The 19,421-nt window shown below is 48.1% G+C and overlaps 1 protein-coding gene across 2 annotated transcripts in view; it reads right to left on the reverse strand.

The window, feature by feature from the left end:
* The window catches only part of DGKH (diacylglycerol kinase eta), a 297,736-nt gene extending 294,843 nt beyond the window's left edge, over positions 1-2,893 (reverse strand). For both annotated transcript variants that reach the window (XM_074988416.1, XM_074988410.1), the window contains exon 1: positions 2,718-2,893. In XM_074988416.1, the coding sequence (XP_074844517.1) occupies positions 2,718-2,774 (57 nt within the window). In that variant the 5' untranslated portion in view covers positions 2,775-2,893. The remainder of the gene's footprint in view (positions 1-2,717) is intronic.
* Positions 2,894-19,421: the final 16,528 nt, after the last annotated feature.

The following is a 19,421-nucleotide window of genomic DNA, read 5'->3' on the forward strand; positions in this document are numbered from 1 at the left end:
AGACAGTTCTAATTGTGAGGTTGATCGTGGTAAGCACACCTGTTTCACTGGCCTTGGTATCTCTGAGCAAATACATGTCAGCTCGGGTGATTATGCACTGCCTGCCTGAATTCTGTTACTCTCCACATGACCTACTTAGTAATAAAACAAGATAAAGCAAAAAAACAACAATATACTGGCATACTGTTATTAAGCAGAAAGGCTAATGAGATTTCATTATGGGGTGAATGACTGACTGGCTCCATAAGCACAGGCTACAAAACCATATCAGGATGCTTATGGATGAAAAGCTATGGATCATCATGAAAAGGCAATATCACCCAAAACAAAGGGATTATTTTGAAGAGTACCAGCTATTATGTCCCATGATAATGAACCTCAGGCAGAAAAGCAAATCTACACATTATACATGGCCAGTATTAAGATTAAGTTCAGACTCCTTAAAGTTTTACCAACCACGTGTAACACACATGGTTTATATTTCTAATTTAAACACACACAGAATTGGCTGATTCTTCAAGCCTATCACAAACAAAGCTATTTATTCTTTGAATGAGGACTGTGGAACTTCTTATGTATTACTTCTACATATCTGAAATTACTAGAGACCTGATCTAGCTCTTGCTGAAATCACTTGGGATGCACTTTTACAAGAGCAAAACTCCAAGTACAAAAAATAATTGAAATTTGACCTTTGAAATTTTACATAGTACCACCAGGATTTTAGAACTTAGGTTTTCCATTCATCACCCATTTTTTGGTGGTTTACGTTGTAGGAATAATTTTCAGGGTTTGTACACTGCCTAATTTTCTATGCTGGAGGTACTCTGAAATTATTCTGTTTCTTAAAGAAGTAGTCAGCTGTAAATCACTGATGTAATAACAGTGATATGCCTTTTGCTGCATGGATGTAACCTATCTAAAACAAAACTAAAACAAAAGAACTCCACCTTTGTTCTGAGGTTATAATTTTGCTAAGGGCATCACATAACTTTAAAACTGTATTCCTTTAGTTGATGTGATAATGCAGAAATTAAATGTTAAGTAGTGATAGATGGGCAAATCCTCCCCATGGGGGTGGGGTGGGTGATTGAGAGCAGATTTGTTTCTTGTTTATTCAAGCCACTGTGTCTGAGAAGGCAACATGCCTGGATCCCTCAACCAGAAATTATGCTAGGATTTCCAACTTGTGGGGCTGAATTTGCTTTTTGTCCTGGGTTCCGGCTGAGTTTTAGATTGTGGCTTTCACTGTAATTACTACGGGTTAAAACAATGACATATTAAACGGGAATCGGATCCGCCGTTTTCTCCCCACGACGTCTAATCTCTCAAGCAAAAATAAGGGATTTCCTTTCGCATTTGCTTGATTGTTTCTGTGTCAGTAACGCGTTATTGAAAAACGAGTGCAGCCGTTTTCGCTATCAAAGCAGCTTCCCACGTATGGCTGGGAAACTCTGTGAGTCGGACAGCACTGAATTTTCAAACAATATAGACAAAAGTATCCAGGAGTTAGAGGCAAATAACTATAGAGCAAAGGTAAGGCAGATAAATCAACATCTAGGGGTTTAATTTAATTTAATTTAATTCACTGTGGTTGTCTGCAAAGAGATACAGTGCAAGACTGCTATCCTCGTGAAAATGCAAACGCGGAAAAGAAACAGCCAAAATGCTCTTATCCTGGCCCATGTGTACAAAACTGACAGGAACACCAAGTGAAATCTGCACGGGTGCGTCTGGGGTGAAGCTAAACCCCGGACGGTGGCGACGAACCTGGGGTGGAGAGCGCTGGACTGACACTTCCACTTGGAAAGAAAACACACAACCCGCCACACACACAGCCGCCAGCAGCTCCAGCCTCGCCTTGCATCTCACCCGTTTAAAGCACGCGATCAGGTCAGTGTGTCCGAGCGCAGCCAGCCTCCGCTGCCCGCGAGCGCATTAAATCCCACCAGCGACGGGCTATTTTTATCCTGCGTGGCACGTTGTGCGCGCGTGTAGTTGCAGAAGAGAGAGAGGCTCAGCCACGGAATCCGCCAACACCGAAGACGGAAAATGCGCGTGATCCCGCGGCTGCATAGGGGGCATTGTCGCTTTGGCTGGGAGGGATCTGCTCGCACCGGCGAGAGTTCCCCCCCCCCTTCCCCGCTTCCACGCGCGCTGGACAGGCTCAAACCACGGGGACCCAAAGCCCCAGCTCCAAGAAAGTGGAGACCCTCCCTGGCGCTAGCAGGCTCAGGTTGAGCCAGTCCCACTCGCCTGTCACGCTGATCCCCGCCACTGGAGGACCGGTCGCCCTTGGGGATAGGTTGAGAGGCTCCGATTGTTTTCAGGACAGGGCCCCCTGCGGTCAGAAACTGGTCCGCTCCCCTCCCTCTCCGCCCGGCGGGGGAAAGCCCTGGGTAATACCAAGGGGATAATCCTAGTCCCTTCCCCCGCTCACGAAGTTGTCCGCCAGCCTTCAGAGCTGAGCGCCGGCGTCCCGCCGAACCAATGGGGCGAAATATGCAAAAGAGCCGCACTTCCCCCTAGGACGGGACCCGGCGCAAACCGACGGGCACGGCTAACAGCCGCGGGGGAGCCCGCACACCAGCCCCGGGGAGGGCGAAGCCGGTCAGGAGGAAGGAGGACAACACCCACCCGTGGCCAAGCGACCGCGGCCGGGAAGGGGGGGGGGGCGTGGGAAATGCCTGCGCCGCGCAGAACGGGCATGCACCTACCAGCTCCTCCCAGGCAGGGCTGCGGCTGCTGTAGGAAGGGTACCCATGCTGCTCCATCGCCCCGGCGCCGGGCTCGCTCCCTGCGGGCTGCGGGAGGCAGGGCACCGCCGCCGCCGGCTGCTGCTGCTGCTGCTGCTGCGGCCAGTAAACTACCCCGCCGCGAAGCGCTCCCTTCCTCCTCCGCCACCGCCTCCTGCTTCCCCCGCTCGCTCCTTCCCTCCCTCGCGCCAGCCCGCGCCCGCCGCGCGCGGATCCCTCTCCCCCGGGACTCGCGGCGGCAGCTGCCTCGCGACCACGTGACCCGCCTGTCAGCCCATCTGTGGCGTTGCACCAATCGCAGCGGCTCTCGCTGTCACGGCCGCAGCCAGCGGGCGCTGCTGCTGCTGCTGCTCCTGCAGCCGTCGCCTTCGCCGTCGCCACCGCCGCGCGCGCGCTCGGCTTCCCCAGCTCCCGGCCGGGGGTGAAGGGCCGTGTTCCGACACGCCCCGCCGCGGCCCCCGCGCCTCGCTCCTGCTGCCCCGGGCCGGGGACCAGGCCGCACTGCCGCTCTCCCGCCGTGTGCCTGCGCGCTGCTCCCGCGGCGGGGCTGGCACCCCCTGGCGCTCGGCTCACACCGGGTTCAAACGCGCCCTGGGGCCCGCCCGCGGCGTGGCGGGAGCCGGCTATGCGGCGGGGCGGAGTGCGGCCGGGCTGGGTGTTTTACTCCCGGAGAAGCATTGCTCCTTCGCGCGCCCCCTACCGCCGGGGGGACTCGCCGGCTCAGGCTGCGCCCCTGCGCTCCCACCTGCTGTCACGCTGGGAAAGGCGCTGCCAAGCGCTCCTGTCTGGAGGGTTTCACCGCAGGGATGGTGCTTGGTCAGGGATCTGTGAGGGATGGCGCTTGGCCCTGCCCAGAGGGCAGGGGACTGGACTGCATGACCTCTGGAGGGCCCTTCCAGCTCGATGAGATGTGATGGGTTTACCACCATATATTAGGCCCTTTGCTCACTCAGGGCCTCAGGGTTGCTAGGGTCCCAGAGAGGAACTCCAGCTGATGGACTCCAAGATAGGGTGTGGGGCACTGTGTCTTTAGGCCTCCAACTGCCTACAGTCTGCCATGGTCTATCGGCCATGGCTCTCTCAGCCCACCCGGATTGTCCCCAGAATTCTCCTGCAGGATCTAGTGTGGCTGGGTCTGATTTCAAAAGTGTTCCCTGGGCATGTGTGCATGTACAATGCCACTGCGTGCCTTTTGTTTCCTGGGACAGCCTTCTTTGTGGCAACTGGTAGGGTTTTGTTGCCCTCTCTCAAGTCTTTTGTTAACACACTCCATGTACTCTTTACAGTTTCCGGTTTACTTAGTCATTGGGATACCCTTGAACCACAGCCAAAGTATTAAACTGCTTCAAGTGGATGTTGTTGTACCTCTTGTGAGCCACAACATGTGTAACACTTTTGCCTTTGCCAGTTGTTGGAGAATTGGCAAAGTGTCTACAAGACAGATGGCAAAGCTTGGCACATATGAAAAGCTGCAGTGACAGATAGATTAAACCAATGAAACGGGAAGATTTGTTGACAACAGCTAAAAATAAGACCACCATTTTACACTTACCACTCCTTTTCCTTTATATTCCAGCATGCTGGGACATGCCTTTTGAATTTGAAGCAGTCAGCTTGGGCTTTTTAGATATATGTCGATTTCTGTTGTTCCAGAAACAAAAACAAAGGAAGAGGACTTACTCTTTCTAAACTATAGTTGCAGTTCAAAAGACACAGGAAGGGAATGTATCTTTATGAGAAAACTTTAAAATACAGATTTTGTAAAACATTCCTTTCATACTAACACTTTGGGAAAGTGCTACATTGATGTCTGATTTCTCCATTTGGAAAAATGTATTGAGAATTTACAGAAACCCTACCCAAGGAGAGTGTTACCAGGCCAGAAGAGGGAGAAGGATGAGTGGACTAGTCTACACACAGGCTTTTAGATTTTATTTAGATTGATGCAGCCTACAAGTTTGGATCAGTTACATTTGTACAAAAGGCATTTATAGGGGTATCGTTTGTTTTGATAATTGGTATAACTGCATCCACTGTAAGAGATTGCACCAGTTTAATGATATTTTCCCCCACATTTATTAAATCAGTGCCATTAGTGTATGTAGGCAACCCCTGAGTCTGCATTAAGTCCACCATAAACTTCTATTAAGTATTGTGTGGAAAGTACTTAGCTACTGTACTGATGGCTGACAGTATAAAACTCCAGGACAGTGATAGATCAGGTCTTGAAAGTGTAGGATTGAACTGATTATACCATCTTCTTTTATAGCATCAGTCTGTTTGATGGTATAGAGATAGATCTGCTCAGTGTGATGGATGGTTTTCTAACAATGGATAAAGGGAGCACTTCTTCGTGATAGTAGCTGAGCCATCAGAAATCTGTTGCTAGACAGGTGGTGATGGTCACATTGTAGTTAATCCATGTTCATGTAGACATGGTTCCTCTTGTTATTTGAAGGGAGGGGTCTCATCACTTCCCAAGAATAGTGAGTGTGAGGACTGACGAGTTTCTCTCTTGTCCCTTACTCATGTTCCCAGGGTGTTGCCAGAAGATGTAATCGTATGATGGGTGTCTTTAGCCTCCTATTGCAAGGATGTTACTCAGCGCATCTCCTTTACTGGTGACCTACAGTAGATTTTGGTGTGACTGTCGTTTCTGTTTTACATCAGGTCTTCTTTGGCCTTGTCTACATGTGGCTTTTATGATACAAATATCACACTGTAGCTACTTACTAGTAGTAGCAACCATAGGCATGGTAATGCAGAAAACTCCCAGTTGCCACTGGGATTTTAAGCTCCATATTTGTATGCCAGTTTTGAACAGAGTCAGTGACCCTGATGTAGTGGTCCCTCTGGAAGACCTGTTTACCTTAATGTTCATGGTGACTACAACTAGTAGTAAAAAGGGTGAGAAAAATTGGGTGCACTTTTTACTGATGTAATCAGCAACAGCACAGTGTTTGTCTTTGTTGCCCTCTAGTGACATATTGAGAGAACAGCACAAAACTCTGCTATAACTAACAGCGGGAAATGACTGTCTGCAAAGTGGGGAACCAATGTGTATTGTGCCTGACCACCAGAGATGTACACCTTATGGGTGATAATTTAGGGAACACCAAGGATAACTGATGAATGCAATGCACAGATTAGTTCATACAGGAGGACTTCTCAGTGGCCTGTATGCTAGCTGTCCAGTGTTCCCTGTAGGTTGTGCACTTGTGTGGCCACTTAAGGGACACTCAAAAGCCACCAAGTTGATTAGCAGAGCACTCACAGCTAGGGGCTTTTCGTTTCTACTGGTAGTGCATATTCACACATATCTCAGTGCACATATGAAGACAGAGTAAAGAGACTGGGACTTTTCAGCTTAGAAAAGAGGAGACCAAGGCCAGGGGAGGGGGCGGGGAATATGATAGAGGTATATAAAGTTATGAGTGTGGTGGGGAAAGTGAACAAGGAAAAATTATTTCCTTGTTCCCATAATATCAGAACTAGAGGACACCAAAGGAAATTAATGGACAGCAGGTTTAAAAAAAATAAAAGGAAGTTATTCTTCACACAGTGCATGGTCAACCTGTGGAACTCCTTGCCAGAGGAGTCTGTGAAGGCTAGGACTATCACAGGGTTTAAAAAAGAGCTAGATAAATTCATGAAGTGTAGGTCCATTAATGGCTATTAGCCAGGATGGGTAAGGAATTCTGTCCCTGGCTTTGTTTGTCAGAAGCTGGAGATGGATGGCAGGAGAGAGACTGGTACCTGTTCAGTTCACTCTCTCTGGGGCACCTGGTATTGGCCACCATTGGCAGACAGGATACTGGGCTTGATGGACCTTTTGTCTGACCCAGTATGGGCATTCTTATATTCTTAGAATTTTATTCTGCCCTGGAAGGCATAGATTAGAGGGAAGCTGTCTGGTAAATAACTGGTCCTGACAAAAAGAATGACCCACCTGTGGACTCCACTAAGTCAGGAGAGGGGCACCACCAGCTTGGATCCCCAACTGGGGCTGGGGTTTGCTGTTTTTGACAAGAATACAACCAGATGTTGGCAGGGCCGCTTGATGCAAAGTGTTCTGATTCTCTGCAGTATAGGCCTAGGTCTGATGACTGGTGTCAATTCTTCTTCATGTCAGAGAGTTTGATTGGACCTGATTGACTAGTATGGGTTTAGGTGACAGAGGAGAGACTAGTAAAGGGGGACCCAGAATCAGCAGGGCTGGAGGGAACTAGGACCATCATTCTATTTGATAGCATCTTTTCAGCCATTGCTGACCTTGGTGCATAGGTCAAGTAAAGCATCCAGACCAGATAGGAATTCCACTCATACCAATTCATCTTTAATAGAATTGAGGCCAAGCCAGAAGTCTGTCTGCTGCTGAGCATCTGAATTCCATTGCATATTTAACAAATGATGTCATCCCTATCTGAATATCTGAAGGGCAGCTTCAACCATATGCCTATTACTTGGTTCACTGAAGATCACCTACTTGGCTATAATGAAGTCTTCAAATTGTCTTACAAGCAGCAGTGAATTTTCCAGGAGCAGAGTATCTGAGAGGTAGCTACATTAGTCTGTGTCTGCAAGAACAATGAGAAGTCCAGGAGCAGAGTCTCCCAAACCAGGGCCTCCCCAGTAATCAATCCCAACATGATGTGGTCAATGGGGTATGGCTATGGGCACAGAAGAAAAAATAAGTTGACACTGATCTGCAAACCCTCAACATTTGTCATGACCACCACTGAACTTGTCAGGTCTGGAGAACTTGTGCATGTGAAATGTGGGAATTGGAGCTGAAGGCAGTGTGGCTTGTGCCTGCAGAAGTGCATCCTATGCCTACAGTGGGGCAGCCCATTGCTCTACAGTAATTCCCACTACCTCTGTCGGAGAAATATTGGCCTTTGGAGAACCATTGGCTATGTCTACAGTAGCCCCTTCCTTTTGGAAGGGGCATGGTAATGAGCGAGTTGGGAAGATGCTAATGAGGCACTGCCATGAATATGCATAATAGGGCTGCTTTTTAATCACATGCCGCCCATGTAGATGGGGGCCTCTTGAAAGGACCCCCCAGACTTCAAAAGCCCCTTCTTCCTATATGGTTTTAGGAAACAAACCACTCACTCTAGCTTGATTGTCCAAGCTGAATGAAATTAAAAAGTAAACAAAAATGGACTTTTAAAGTATATTTCAGCATTAATAATCTAAAATATATTTTTAAAAATAACAGTAATTCCTTCAAATAACCAATATGTGACTCAACATGTTCGTCACATGTGGTTACTGTTTCTCTTCTTAATATTTTGAGAAGTGGTTCTCAAACACTAGTATGTGTACCCTTGGGGGTGCACAGAAGTATTCCAAGGGTACATCAACTCATCTAGATGTTTGTCTAGTTTTACAATAGGCTACCTAAAAAGCACAAGCCAAATCAGTACAAACTAAAATTTCAGAGACAACAGCTGTCTACACTGGTCTATGTATTATACGCTGGTATCTAAGTACATAGGGGTGGAAGATAAGGAAAAATGTTGGTTCTGCCCTGAATGCCCAGGGCCTATACTCCTTCCACCATACGAGCCCAAGGCTCTGACAGGGATGGTATGTGTTCACTATGCAGAAGATCAATCTGGTCAGGTCAAGCTTCTGGGATTCAATTTGTGTGCCTAGTAAGGACACGCAAAATCGAACTATCTGGTGTTGGCAGTCAACCCATGTACTCCTCAGTATCACGAGGAGTAAGGAAGCTTGAGGGGACAGTTTCTCCCATCAACCTCTGTGAACACAGCCAAGTCAGTTGATTGCAGATAAGTTGATTCTAGCTAAGCAATTGCCATAGCTAGAACTGGATATTCACAATCAACTTTAATACCTAGTGTAGACCTGGCCAGAGTTTGAGTGCTGGATGCAAGCTCTGAAATGGATCAGCGGATTGGGGGAACAGGATGATGGCAGGCGGTAGGAGGGAGTTTGGGTGCAGGAGAGGTGAGGGGTGGGGCTCTGGAGGGTTTGGATGCAGGTGGGGATCTGGGGTGCTGGCTCTGGGAGGGAGTTTGAGGATCGGGCTGACACGTGAACTGGGATCTTTAAAACCTCCCTTGTCTCACTGTCCATGCTCAGTTTGATTACACAAGTGTGAACTCCAGTGTATTGACCATAGGGAGAGGCAGTTCTTCCTCCAAATCTATTCTATTATTTTTCCATTAGTTAAATTGGCTTTTTCAGTGCCATGTTGTAGTGGGACTCAGATAATCCCAGATCCTTGTAGAATAGAAAAACCTCTTTCACGAATCCATAAAATCTAAAGTTTGATTCAGAAGAACTATTGATAAAATTAAGATACAGAATCATTAATCATTGTGTCTTAAGACAGTAAAAAATGTTTGCATTTTCCCAGCCAGTGAAATACAAAGAACTTCTAGTTTACCCACAGGATTCCTTTATTCCTCAGAGCCACTAACGCAGCCTGTTTTGTATAGATTACTATGTGTTCAGAAATGAACATGGTTAAGGATGTACAGTACTTCCCCTTTAAATGTATAATATGTTTTCTTTAGTAAAGACAAAAACTGCCAGACTCACTTAGTAAACCCAGATCCATGCTTTACAACAGCCTTTAGGCATTCTGCAGCAGTTACAGAAATCCTTTTGACTCACCTGTTCGGCCTTTGGAAGAGTTCAGAAACCCTTCCTAATCTCTCCCCACCCTGGAAGAAGGAAACAAGTCCTAGCAGGCTTTCCTAAAGCCAATGATGTAGAAAGCATTTAAGTTCCTCAGAGCAGGCAGGGGAAGTTTTACCAATTACTTTACTAATTTTAAATTTACCAATGTTGAAAGTCATTTTCTGAAGCCAATTGTTTGCTGTGGGATCCAGCATTCTGCAAACTTGACTCTCTCCTTGAAGAATGTCTTTTGTTCTAGTGACATTGTCTAATGTAGGAAGATTACTCATGTGTGTCTGTAGTTTGCACTTCTCTGAGGAGAAGCATCTTCACCGTGGGGCCGAAGAATTATGGTATTACATTGACTGCTTGCTATGTCATTTAGCCTTTGGCATGCTCACATAACTGCTGTTCAAATCAACATGACTACTACATGTGGAAGGATTAGAAGTTCAGGAATCTAAGTAAGGAAGGGACTGCAAGTTTTCTATATTAAAGGACCGTACCAACTCAGAAAAATATTATTCAATCAACTAAGGATGGACCAATAAAGACTAATACATCTGATACTTGATTACATCCTATGCTGCTTTTTTCATAGCACAGTCTTCAGATGCTTGGATAATTAAATGTGGTTTGGCTGATGAGTTAATGCTTTTACACCTGGCCAGCTTTTCTAACATAACGTACAGCAGGTTGTTGGGCTAACTTACCTTATAGCCCATACCTGTGCCAGTCAGGGACTGAAAGTCTAACTGATGATGGCACTCATCTAGGCAGAGGTAGGCTGACTGTATACAGCCAGCAAGCTGAGACCAGGAAAGGCCTGGAGGGAAAGTAATCTGCAATCACTCTCTGGGGCAAAGGAGGTATGTTTGGGGTTACTATGTCCATAGATGCTGGAACTAGGGGTATGGGAAGAGCTGCAACCCCTGCTGGCTTGAAGTGGTTTCCATTACATACAAGGTTTCCAGCTGGGTTCAAGAGCTCTCAACACCCCTGCTATGCAAATTGTTCCAGTGCCCCTAACTGTGTCTGGCAAAAATCCAAAGAAAGAAGTAGTATGTGCTTACTCCATGGAAGGCTAGAGTTTGGGCTGAAAACCCCAAAATAGGGGCCAGGCAACAGAGAGATAAAATGGGAAGGAGACCAGGGAAACAACATCAGGGTGTAAGAGCAAGCAGACCATAGTTGCTACACCGAGGGCCCATAGGCTGTCATCCAGAATGGAGGATGGACCCAGCTTCCCTCTACTAGCCAATGAGGAAGCAGAGTAGAACCTGGCCTTGAGCAGAGAAGACTGTCTGGAATGGGATGTGGACAACTCATCCAATGGGACTCTGATATCCCACAATGGGAGAAGTATACAGTGACCTGGCTGGAGGGCTGAGTCTCAGAAATGGAGTGCCAATCTGTAGAATGAGGAGGGATACACTGTGAGCAAACCATTAAAAGCTGGCAGTGTCAGATGTGAGTGGAGCTAATCCTTAGATCAGCGATGGGCAAGACTCGTGAGTGGGATGCATGGGTGCTCACCATCACAGTGGGCAGCACGACCAGCATTAGGGGGCAACCTGTGGCCTGCTGCCCACTGAGTTCTACCTGAAGCCTTCAAATCCCTTCTCTGTTCCCTTTCCTCATGCTTCTCGTGTACTGGGGACCCTGCATTTCCTACTTCTCTCTTTTGGAGCCCCATGAATTGCCTCATTTGCACCCCATCCCTGCTTCTCCTCCTTCCCAGAACTTGAACAGCTGCAAACTGCTGGCTCAGGCTGGAACCTGGGCTCTGGGATCCCCCCTTTGAGAGGGTGTCTACCCTGCCATTTTAAAGCTCTGTGGACCAAAACTGCTGAGATGGGCCAACTGTGGCTCCTTGATTGCAGTGTAGACATACCCAGAGGGGCTACTCAGCAGCTGTGCACAGCAAGGAAGGAAGGCTTTCCTGCACTTCCTACAGGCCAGTCAGCTTAACTTCACTGCCAGGAAAGATAATGGAGCAGGTAATTAAGGAAATCATCTGCAAGCACTTGGAAGGTGGTAAGGTGGTAGGGAACAGCCAGTATGGATTTGTAAAGAACAAATCATGTCAAACTAATCTGATAGCTTTCTTTAATAGGATAATGACCCTTGTGGATAGGGGAGAAGTGGTAGATGTGGTATACCTAAGACTTTAGTGAAGCATTTGATATGGTCTCACATGATATTCTTATAAAAAAACTAGGCAAATACAACTTAGATGAGGATACTATACAGTGGGTGCATAACTGGCTGGATAACCGTACCCAGAGAGTAGTTCTTAATGGTTCTCAATCCTGCTGGAAAAGTATAACAAACGGGGTTCTGCAGGGGTCTGTGTTAGGAACGGTTCTGTTCAATATCTTCATCAATGATTTAGATATTGCCCAATAGGCAGGCACCATTCAGCCTTTTACATGTTTCTCTTTTCTTCCATGTGGACTGTCATTTTGGATTCACAAGAGCAAAGAGGTCTATGTGGGAGTGTCCAAGAGGATGCCTGGTTGATGCCTGAAACTCTTGAACTGGATTTGTCATTTAGTGATTGGGAAGTGGCAGCCATGAGAAACGATGGAGATGTGAGACTGAATAACAGAAAGGAGATGATATCTTACAGCAGTAAAATGCAAATCAGTTTGAGGCCAACTTATTAGGTGATGAGCTTTCATGGGATGGATCCACTTCTTCAGATCTGGAAATAGATCTGTGTCCAGATCTGAAGAAGTGGGTCTGTCCCACAAAAGCTCATCACTTAATATTTTGTTTTGTTAGTCTTTAAAGTGCTACATGACTGCTTTTTTATTTTATGACGATACAGACTAACATGGCTACCTCTCTGTAACTATTCACCATGCAAGGCACTACATTTCGCCTTTTGGAATGGAAATCCATCAACTATATGAAAAAATACTCACACAGACTATTTCCAGATCTGAGTAAGTGAGTCTGCCCCATGGAAGCTCATCAGCTAATAAATTATTTTGTTAGTTTTCAAAGTACTACAGGACTGCTTGTTTGTTTTGTGAAGATACAGTCTCTAACTATTTAAGAAGCTAGTTCTAGTGAAGGGAAGATGGAAAGCTGAATGTAACAGAGAGGCAGTGGCATCCCTTGAAGAATGATAGCGAGGGAGATCCAGATACCCCCCTGGTGGATAGAACCAGGAAAGTCACACGCCCCCATGCCAGAAGCAGAGGGGCAGGACAGAAAAAAAAAATATAAAAGGCAGGTGTCATTGCTCAGTTAGGGAGACCCCGATAAGGGAGGTAGATGCTTTTGCTCTTCTGTGGCCTCATCCAAACTGCCTGAGCCACCAGACATGCCCAGTGTTGAGTAGTGGCTGGGGTTACTACTTGCAATGCATCCAAGGCAGATGAAGAACAGACCAGAAATCCATGTACATCCCTGCTATCCCACCCCTGCAGATCCTGTTGGAGTATATCATCTGCCTGGGTCCCCTAGCTGGGGTTGGGTGCTTACCCCTTACTGGAAGTCTCTTGGGCTGTGGTTGTAAGAGGCAAGGGAAGGCAATGCCTTCTCTGAATCTTAGTGCTTAACTCCCCGCTTTTCTTATTCCTATTCCGACCCTTCCTGCAGGTTCCCACAGCAGACTTTGGAGCCTGGTGAGTCTTCTCACAGATGGGATCTAGCAATTAAAAATGAAAATGCTTTAAGCTTGCCAGACCTATTATGTAATACTTACTGCACCTGTGAAAGAGCTATTAAATAGTAATGAAACCATTTCACAGGCATGTGCCAACCCAGAAGTTTATACTGTCAGTTTCTGAATTTACTGATGAGAGAGTTGTGCATTACTGTAACATGTCTATGGGACCTTAATTTAAAATTTGCTTTAAATATTTCAAGGGTTTTTTTTTAAGGTTATAAAATCACATCTCTAAAGATCTTTGTATAGTGTTTTTTTTTTGTTTTGTTTTAAGATGCGCAATCTGAGTATTCAGCTTTAGCCTTAAATGTCTGGATCTTCAGACTTAGTCTTTTTTAAACTAAATTCTTCAAAAGTCCACCCTTATCTAAATACACATTTTAATTTTAATTAGTATAGTACAAAAATTTGCTTCCAAAGTCTTCCTGTCCTTTCTGTCTATCCCTGCTGTAATTCTCCCCCTCCCACTCTGTTCAAGAGAATCCCTAAAGGGATAACATTCTTTTCTTCTTCCAGAAAGTTTTCTTCTATTTGAAGAACTAGTTTTAAGAGAACCCTCCACCAAAATCGATATCCCAGTAAGATATAAAATCCTTTATTATGCCTAAAATCTTTGGAAACACATTTTAACTAATGAGAGGTTGCCATGTTAGTCTGTATTCTAACAAAACAAACCAGCAGTCCTGTAGCACTTTAAAGACTAACAAAAATAATTTATTAGGTGATGTGCTTTGGCGTGGCAGACCCACTTCTTCAGATCTGGAGATTTTAACTAACATATGGTGAAATTTCATAATCATATCTGTTGTTATGGAGATCTATAAAATAAGCGTTTCCTTGTTCTAAAACCAATGAACTTTGTTATGAATACACTAAACCCCTGTGAATGACTAATTTAAAATGTTTTTTTTCAGTCTGTTGAGCTTTCATAACAATCATTTCAGATGACTACATATATAAAATATAAAATCTTAGTAACACTGACTAAGAAAATGTAAAACAGAAGGGCTGCATCATGTATTACATAATATTTAATGTGTTCAGCAGGACAGCTGACTTGCCCATACTACAAAGCTTTTGCAAATAAAATCTCTGACAAAGTTCAGGATATGTCTTAAGAACCTGTGACTGACATTTTTTTATCCTCAAATTTAGTGCTTTTAATTAGGTACCTTCTACATGTCCTGTCTTCACAATATGGTATGCAATGGAAAACATGCTTCATTTTCTTTGCAAAGAAATTTTGTGTGTGTGTGTGTATGTGTGTGTGAGTGTTAAATCATTTGCTACATTTGGGTTCAGGGATTTGGCTGAGAGGGGTGAAGAGGGAGACTATGGGAAAGGGGCGGGGCCTGGGCAGAAGGGGGTGGAGCCTGAGTGGAACACTGGTAGAATATGGGCAGGGCCACAGATGGGTGATTTTTGCCTTCCCACATATCAGCTTCACTCACCCAAAATGACCTGTTTCTACCCTGCAAGAGGGTCAGGCTTTAGACTGTTTGTGCCCTATCCTCTCTGAGGGGTTGGGCCCCTGGACCACTCACTGCTCAACCCAACAGAAGGATTGAGCCCCTGAGACTGTTAACCTCCCCTCATCTAAAACTGTTACTCCAGAGGTGTAGCATCTCTTGGAGATGGATAACAAGGGAGGGTCACACACACCTACATGTTTACACTGCACTAAAGAGAATGGAAAGGATGAACGGTATTTACTTTTTACATTCCTTTAACTTTTCCATAAAGAACACAATGTTTTTCTTCAGTACTGTTCCTTTACATAACTGACTTAGCTACAAGATTTACAAGCCAAATATATAAATGAACACAAATTAAAAAAAAAAAAAAGCAAGATTTTAGTGCTCTTATAATCATTGAGTTAAACATAACACATGTAGCTCCATTTAGGTCAACAGAGTTGAAATTAGCCCTTTATAAACTGAGTAATACACTATGCTTTTTGGGCACCTTTAAAAAAGAAAGTTATTTAGATCAGGAACAATTAAGTTTATTTTTAAAACTTTTTTAAAAAATCTAAGATGCTCAAGGGAAATTGAAAAGAGGTGCAGCACAATGGACTTAGGAAGCAAATGCAAAGAGTTCAAGAAAGCTGGGAGCATGGCTGAGAAAAATACAGCAAAAACTGACGTGAATGAGCCCTTGAGCCACAATGTATACAAAGCAAGTTATTAAGAATGGTTTTGTAAGCAAGGAGGAGACTAAAAAGTTACACAGCATAGGCATGTTTGTCTGAGAAGGGTAAATAGTGGGAAAATGCAAGCTTCTTTATGGAGAAATCAGCACCCTGCCAGACTGTTCCTTTAGACTTTGCCTGACATTCACCCTCCTCAGAATGCACATAGCAGATTTTGTGGGTAGTTTCTATACCTTTGAAAAAATCACCAGGTGCTCAACACTTATGCTTGCAGATGGCCTGTCCTTGTTTAGTAGGGGTCATGATCCAGTAACTACCTCAAACACACCAAAAAATCTGTTATCTGTAGCCAGGGACTCAGATACCACAGGAGGAGAAAGTCCAGGTTATACACCTTACCACACACACAACCACCTTCATCAGACAAGGATACTTACCCAGGGAACAAGAAGTTCTGTGGCACCTTATAGACTAACAGATATTTTAGAGCATAAGCTTTCGTGGGCAAAGACCCGCTTCTTCTGATTAAGCAGGTCTTTGCCCACAAAAGCTTATGGTCCAAAATATCTGCTAGTCTATCAGGTTCCACAGGACTTCTTGTTGTTTTTGAAGATACAGATTAACATGGCTACCTCTCTGATACTTACCCACAGAAGTAGATCACATCATGGAATGGACCACGAGAATGGAATAAGTTCACTACATTATGCTAAACAATCTGTTCCATCTTGTATTTAACAATGATAGTAATGGAGAACTAGCCATGGTAGTCTGTATAAAAAAACTGACATCAGATACATAGGACAGAAGTGGTGGGGAGGAAGGGAGAGAATTTCTAAGAGTCCTACCTGAGATCATTATGAATATCAAAGATGGGGAAGCTGTCTTTGTAATGCATATGGCAATTGCTATCTCTGGAAGGAAGTAGGGGGGAAAGGCATGGGAGGAGGGGAGAAAATTACTAACTATAATGCTACGTCTACACTGGGACGCTACATCGAAATAGCTGTAGATGTAGCGAAATTGAAATAAGCTATTTCGACAAGTAGTGTCTACACATCCTCCAGGGCTGGTGCCGTTGACGTTCAATGTCGACGTTGGACAGCACTACGTCGAAGTAGGCGCTGCAGGGGAGCGTCTACACACAAAAGCAGCCCAAATCGAAATAAGCGTGCCAGGAAAAGCTGCAGACAGGGTCACAGGGTGGACTAGCACTTCCGGGGCAACAGCAAGCTGCTCCCTTAAAGGGCCCCTCCCAGACGCACTCAGCCTGCACAGCACGTGGTCTGCAGAGCCACAAGCACGCACACCCCGTGTAAGCAGCATGGACCCCCAGCAGCAGCAGCAGCAGCAGCCAGAGGCCCACACACCCGTCCCTGGAGCAGTGTCCGCCCTGCTCAGTGCCATGGAGGAGGCAGCTCAGCATCTTCCATTTGAGAAAGATGAGCTGTCCTCGGGGGATGAAGAAGCAGCCCCAGACCTTGCAGCCCTCCCAGCCTCCCCACACCGAACACGCTGCCGGCTATGGAGGTACCCCACTAGCACGGACTGGTGGGTGCGGCTGGTGCTTGGTGAGTGGGACAATGACCGCTGGCTCCGGAATTTCCGGATGAGCCGGCAGACGTTCCTCCAGCTCTGCCAGTGGCTCACCCCTGCCTTATGGCACCAGGACAACCCCATGAGATGTGCCCTCACTGTAGAGAAATGGGTCAGCATCACTGTCTGGAAGCTGGCCACTCCAGACAGCTACCAATCCGTAGGGCAGCAGTTCGGCGTGGGCAAGGCCACCGTCGGGGCTGTCCTCATGGAGGTAAGAGGACCCACGGGGAGGGGGGAGCCCGGGGGGGGGTAGGTGCCCGGGGACGAGAGGGAGCTCGGGGAAGATGGGGAGCCCGGGGCAGGGAGCCCTGGGGGGAGGGGGAGCCCGGGGAGAGGGCCAGACACACCCTGTACACCCCTCACGGGTGCTCTCTCATGTCCTTCCCCTGCAGGTCGTCCGCGCAATCAATGCCCTGCTCCTCCACAGGCTCGTGCGCCTTGGGGACCCGGATGCCGCCATTGTGGGGTTTGCCAGCTTGGGCTTCCCTAATTGCTTTGGGGCTCTAGATGGGACCCATATCCCCATCCGTGCCCCAGAGCACAGCGGAGGACGCTTCCTGAATAGGAAGGGCTACCATTCCGTGGTTCTCCAGGCCTTGGTGGACAGCCGGGACTGCTTCTTGGACATTTATGTTGGATGGCCTGGCAGCACCCATGACACCCGGGTGTTCAGAAATTCGGGCCTTTGCTGCCGGCTGGAGGCGGGGACCTACATCCCCCAGTGGGAGATCCCATTGGGGGACACCACCATGCCCCTCTGCTTCATCGCAGACATGGCGTACCCCCTCCAGCCCTGGCTCATGTGCCCCTACACGGGCCATGACAGTGCCACCCAGGAGCGGTTCAACACGCGCTTGAACCATGCACGCCAGGTGGTCGAGCGCACTTTCGGCCACCTCAAAGGGCACTTGAGGTGTCTCCTCACCCGCCTGGATGCAGGGCTCACCAACATCCCCCAGGTGGTGGGTGTGTGCAGCGCACTCCACAAACTGGTGGAGAGCAAGGGAGAGGCCTTCTTCCAGGGCTGGGCTGTGGAGGCTGGCAGGGCTGATGTCCAGCCACCCGCTGGCCCCAGTAGTCAGGTCGACCCTGAGGGGATCCGGGTCCGGGAGGCCCTGCGGGCCCATTTTGAGCAGGCTGCGGGGTGAACGCTAGCAGGGCCAGCTGCTGGTGACCCACCCACTGCCCCCCACATCCCCCACAGCACTACCTGCCCCCACGCCCACACCACTGAGCACCAGAGAGCACACACCACCCACACACTTCTTTTGTAAATAAACCAACACCTTTTTCTTTTAAACAAAACAATGAACTCAACATTAAAGAAGGGGGGAACTATGTACATGGGGGGGGCTACTAAAGGGGGGGTGGAATAAATAAACTATTTACAAAGATGGGGAGAATATGTACACAGGAGTGGGGGCTACGTCCTTGGCCCTTCACCCCTATTGTCCAGCACCTGGCGTGGGGGGAGGGTGACCCACGTCTGGGCTGGAGGCCCCGTCGAGGCTGGGCGGGGGCCGGGAGAACCAGCAGATACAGCTGGGCTGGGTCCTGAGGCACGCGGTCCCCCTCGGTGTCAGGCTCCAGGACAGCTGCTGGTGGGGGGCGGCTTGGAGGGACGGCAGGCGGAGCTACGGGAGGGGTGGGGGGGGCAACTGCTCCACGAGCCATTCAAAGGTCCGCACGAAGGCCCCCCAAGCCTCCTGGCGCCAGGCCAGCGCTCGCTCCTGCAGGTGGAGCCGCCGCTCCTCCACCTGCAGGTGGTGCTCAGACACCTCCAGCTGATGCCAGAGGGTGGTGAGGAGCTGGGGGTCAGCGGACGCCCGGGGATGGCTCCAGCGCTGTCGGGTTCATCCTGGGGCTGGTCCGGGCTCCGCTGCTGGGCTGGCCTGCTGTGATGGCCCCGGTGGGCTGTCCAGCACAACAGACACAGCGCCTGTGCTCTCAGAGCCCTCAGATGGTGCAGCTGTAGAACAGAGGGGGAAGAGTGGAGACAGCCATTAGTCTGGGCCCTGACCCATGGCCCATGTCCCCCCACCCCTCTGCTGCTGGTTCCCCATCCCCATCCCCCAGAGATGCTGATGATGATGATGGGTGTGCTATCCCCCCCTGGGGGGACCTCCAGGTTCCATTCCCCCCATCCCCAGGGATGGGGCATGCTGCTGTCCTGCTGGGGGGCAGGGGCTGATGGACTCTTCTGAGGGACATGCCACTGCTGTCCTCGGGGCCATGGTCATCTGGGTGTGGGCAGGGCCCTGGTCATGTCCCTTGTCCCCGTCCCTTAACCCTGGAGGTGTGCACTAAGGTACATACCTGACGGTCCACTCCCATGGTTGGGGAACACCCATCGGGCGGACGCCCTGCTGGAGCTGCGGGAGGGGAGGTCTATGAGCAGTCCCCCATCGCTGGAGGCCTCCTCCTCCTCCTCCTGCTGTGCTGCCCCAGGGGTGGGCTCCTGTGGGGGCCCCTGGGGTGCAGGGCTGGTCTCCAGGCTGGACTCCGTCTCCGGGGCCTGCTGCGGCTCGTCGGCCGAGGTGTCAAGGGTGGCCAGGGGGGAGGAGGTGTACCAGGG

Source organism: Carettochelys insculpta, chromosome 1 (genome assembly GCF_033958435.1).
Source record: "Carettochelys insculpta isolate YL-2023 chromosome 1, ASM3395843v1, whole genome shotgun sequence".
Lineage (NCBI taxonomy): Eukaryota > Metazoa > Chordata > Testudines > Carettochelyidae > Carettochelys > Carettochelys insculpta.